The sequence below is a fragment of the Asparagus officinalis genome, unplaced genomic scaffold, assembly GCF_001876935.1.
Source record: "Asparagus officinalis unplaced genomic scaffold, Aspof.V1 AsparagusV1_Un223, whole genome shotgun sequence".
In the NCBI taxonomy this organism is placed as follows: domain Eukaryota; kingdom Viridiplantae; phylum Streptophyta; class Magnoliopsida; order Asparagales; family Asparagaceae; genus Asparagus; species Asparagus officinalis.
In genome coordinates, this window is record NW_017972488.1 from 21,554 (window position 1) to 25,775 (window position 4,222).

The 4,222-nt window shown below is 37.8% G+C and overlaps 1 protein-coding gene across 1 annotated transcript; it reads right to left on the bottom strand.

Moving 5' to 3' along the window:
- Positions 1 to 341: 341 nt before the first annotated feature.
- LOC109827460 (homeobox-leucine zipper protein HOX16-like) lies at positions 342 to 3,169 on the bottom strand. The gene is made up of 3 exons (XM_020394466.1): positions 2,610 to 3,169; positions 1,907 to 2,043; positions 342 to 1,359 (listed from the first exon to the last, which is right to left on the bottom strand). The coding sequence occupies exons 1-3, from the start codon at positions 2,698 to 2,700 to the stop codon at positions 1,066 to 1,068; spliced, it is 522 nt and encodes a 173-aa protein (XP_020250055.1). The 5' UTR covers positions 2,701 to 3,169; the 3' UTR covers positions 342 to 1,065.
- Positions 3,170 to 4,222: the final 1,053 nt, after the last annotated feature.

Here is a 4,222-nt window from a genome sequence, read left to right on the forward strand (position 1 = left end):
AACGACGCCGCCGAGTACTCCCGGAGGAGGTCGCTATTGAAGCGGCTCGGGCGATTAAGAGGAGGAGGAGGGATTTGGGGGAGAGAGTCGCCATGGGTTGAGAGTGATTACGATGGAGGACAAGGAATTCAGATCTCATCTCATTTCTCCGTCATCAACGAAAACAACCTGAAGCTTATAACTTCACGGGACTTCCAGTCCCGTGAAGGTTTGAGGCTCCTAATCAAAGTTGGCTATGAGTCCTTAAACTTCACGGGACTTCAAGTCCCGTGAAGTTTTTTAAGTTTTTTCGCCAAATTCGAAACTTGGTCGAATTTGGTAAGTATTTTCGAAATAGGTTATTTTTTGCAAATAAGTTTCTAAAGAGGTCTAAATTGAAAATTTGTCCAAATATTTACACTGTCTGGCCTTTAAATATTTACCTGTCCTTTTATTAGAGCTTCAGAGCGTGGTCCAGTACTAGACAACTATAGGCGAAGGATAATTTCACCATTTATTATGGAACCTTATATAAGTCAAAAAGAAGTAGAAGTATTGGCTCAGTACAGAACTTGCAGTGTACTTACGCATCAACAAGAATAATATCCTTTTGTTTATAGGAAAAATATTTAAAAAAAAAATTATAACTTAGCTATTGGAAGGTGTCATGTAATTGCAATTAACTATCACAAGGTCTTACCCAAGAAGTTCTACTCTGATTTCTAAAGGGTGGCAGTGGGTCAGCCAGCTCTATATTCTCAGAGTTCGAGCATATGCATACTTACAATTAGATGGTATTAATAAACATCGGTAAGCTTCATGAAACTATTGTGTAAAATATTACCAATTTGATTAAAAAAAGTATCACGAACTATTTTTATTAGAGAAAAATATCATTTATTAGTTTCGTTAAACTACCATGACTGACAAACAGTACTATAAATTAACATGTGATATGCAGATGACATGTTTTCGACATGTTTGTCCTTATATACTTTACATGACTATATATTCTCTCATCCCCTCTTCTCAAGTGTGATTTTCTGGTAGTCTATAGCATTTTTTTGAAGATTTGAAGTTATATTGTTAATGGTTCAACAAAAAAACATAGCATCTAGACTTTGCTCTATAAATATATACCTGAGAGCGAAGCCGATCATTGTCCTTGAGGAGGGAGTCATGATCAGCCAAGAGGGAATCATAGGCCGCTTTCAGTCGGTCAAAGTCCCTCTCGAGCTGCTTGGTCTTCCAGCGAGCACGCCTGTTCTGGAACCAGATGGCCACCTGCCTCGGTTGCAGCCCGAGCTTCTTTGCCAGCTCGCTCTTGCGCTCTGGCTCCAGCTTGTTCTCCGCCTCAAAACTCCTCTCCAGCATGTGTACCTAATTTCATTCACTCCCATGCATCAGTAATCTCAGTGTGATTTAGTCTAATTAAGCTAAGTCATGCTCCACTAATAGTCATGGAATATTAAATCCTGATAAGTTAAAAAATTGAAAGTCAACACCGCCCATCACATGAAAGGTTCCCTCTTTTTTTTTTAATGTCATAGTAGCAGGACTGTTTCTCACATCATAATTGTCCCCGTTATATTTAGAGTAATTATATAAGTCATCCTACCATCTTAATTCTAATTATTCATTTGAAAAAGAATATAATGATCTGCTAAGTAACAAACTATTGTGATTGAACAAATGGATTCTAGATCTGAATCATCAGTTGCAACCATCCAAGATGAGATCTCTCAGAGGAACAAAGCTTTACCCTCGCTTTTTTTTGGGTCAATGAAGCAGAGTACTAATTGTCTGATTGATATTATTAGTTCTAGATAGATAAATATGTAAATATGTTTTTGTAATTCCTAAATTAGGTGAGTATATATCAAGTAAAAGAGTCTAAACATTTTCTGAACTTTCACAAGTTAAATACCTGTTCGGGAGTGAGGCGGCGCTTCTTCTCGGGAAGTTGCTCATCGTAGTACTCTTCCTCCAGAAGCTCTTCTGGAGAGGTGAAGAAGGGCCGGCGCTTGCTGACACCGTCCTCCATTCCAAGCAACGATCTCGACCCTTCATCAGTACTCTCCAAGTAAAGCAATCAATATGACAAAAAAAAAAAAATTCACACTAAAATTATTTCCACTCAGAAAACAATATTAATCAGCCAGCCTTTCATCCAAAAATTATTTTGAAAAAGAAAAACACTTTTCTAGTGTATAGTTGAGCAAAATCCAGAGCTTTCTTTGGTCATATATAGTCCGTAGTAGCTCTTTATTTAATTAAGCAAAAAATTCTTTGTACAAGAAGCATATATAGAGAATTCTTGTAGTGTACAAGTTTCTCTTTGTTAATATATCATAATAGGGGAGTAGTGGGGAAGATATCTAACCATTCAATCAAAATAGAATAAAGAGTATTTTTTTTCACATGTCAATAGAACAGTAAACTCTCTACAATCTATCGATCCATATATACTAAAGTGTCATGAAAAATCAGACAGAAAATTAAAGAAATCAATCTCTAATAAATCACTATAGACAATTTGAATCCATAAGTTTTCCATCTCTGCAAATATTAATTTTCTTTACCATCAATAAACTCCAGATCAAATATTTTCTTTAAAAAAAATTGAATACCTCGGAAGATCGAGTTCCCCGATCCGCCAAGGATGAGCATGTGACCACGGTGGGAAGAAGAAGAATCGAAAATCAAACGGCCTGAATCCATGACTTGCTATGTCTCAGACCAGACCAAACCACTGCAAGATCTTTGGTTCTCGAAACCTAGTATCACAAACTTATAGAGCTATATATATGTATACTCTCTCTTTATTTAAGAATGGATGTTTGCTTAGAAGAAGAAGAAAATCTTGTGACGGAAGAAGCTCGTACTCCACAGAAGCCTTGTGGATGTCTTCATCGGAAACAAGGAAAACCCCATCATGAACCACCACCACGGTAATCCTAAGGTTATTCAGATCAATTGATGGATTGAGAGCTTTGTATTGAGATATTTGGTCGGAATCTTGAGATTCCGGCGGCCGGAGAGATGGAGGAGGGAGTGTTCTCTTTCTCTCTTTCTGTTTTCTATTGGATGGCGTTGGAGCTAAAGTTGATTGAGGAGGAGATGGTGGCTTTTATAGTGAGGAATAGTTTGGTGAATGACAAAATTGCCCTTGGTGAGTTGGGAGGGATTATAGTTTTTAAATGGAAAGAGAGAGAGAGAGGGTTGAAAGGTCCATACCTTGTTGTCTGGTAAGGGTTCAGATTTATACTATGCAAGGAATCAGGTAGTCAATGACAAACATACCCTTAAAGTAATAAGTATTACAGAACTCTCATTTTTTATTTTGTAAATCTAATATTTGCAATCAAGAAGATATTCAAAAAGGACTCTCTAACAAGCAATAGCATGGTATTTGAATCTAAAGGATCAAACTTAAGTATGTGAAAATTGCAATAGAGAAAGGGCGTCATGAATGAGGAGAAGCAATAATTTGATCAACAATCTACCAATCTTGAGTTGTTATTGACTGACGTGATACTAAAAGAGAGAAAACTATCTCTCTCTTCCCTTTTAATTCTTCTTCAATCGAATGCTATCAGCTAGCAAGGATAAACAAGGGCAATCTCAGAGCCAATGATGTGAAACAATGCGTATGCAGGTAAGAAGAACAGCGACAACAATGCTTCACCAAATCAGCGATCGATTTAGACAGGAGCCTACAGAAGAAAGTGAAGTTCTAGATGGTTTTAAACAAAATGTGCAATGTACTAAGTTTACGGTCTTATAAATTATTCAGAAAAAATATAATAATTTGTTCTTGTAATAAAAGTTTGACTTGTAATATTTAAATCAGCGGATATACGAGGCAAACAGAGCCACTCTCTCACTAATCAAGAAGAACACATCACAATAGCAATTGATAATATAATTGATAATAACATGCACACGACAGCAGTTCCTAAAGTACCGGGTCGAGAGAAAATGAAAACTTCGTCGGTTTAAACATGCTCGACGTGAGAGACCTCTGGAGGTGATGCGATGACGCCGAATATGAGGGGAAGGAGATCTCCTCCGAGAGCTATGTAGCTGGGATGAAGTGGTGCGTCTGGGTGGAAGCGCCGGTGCCACGAACTGATTCCCATACGGCTCTCCATGCTATCAGCGATCTGAGGGGTCACGCTATCAATGTACTTTGCTGGGGTGTCGAAGGGCTGGTAGTCGAACCACTGAGAGAGTTGCGGAT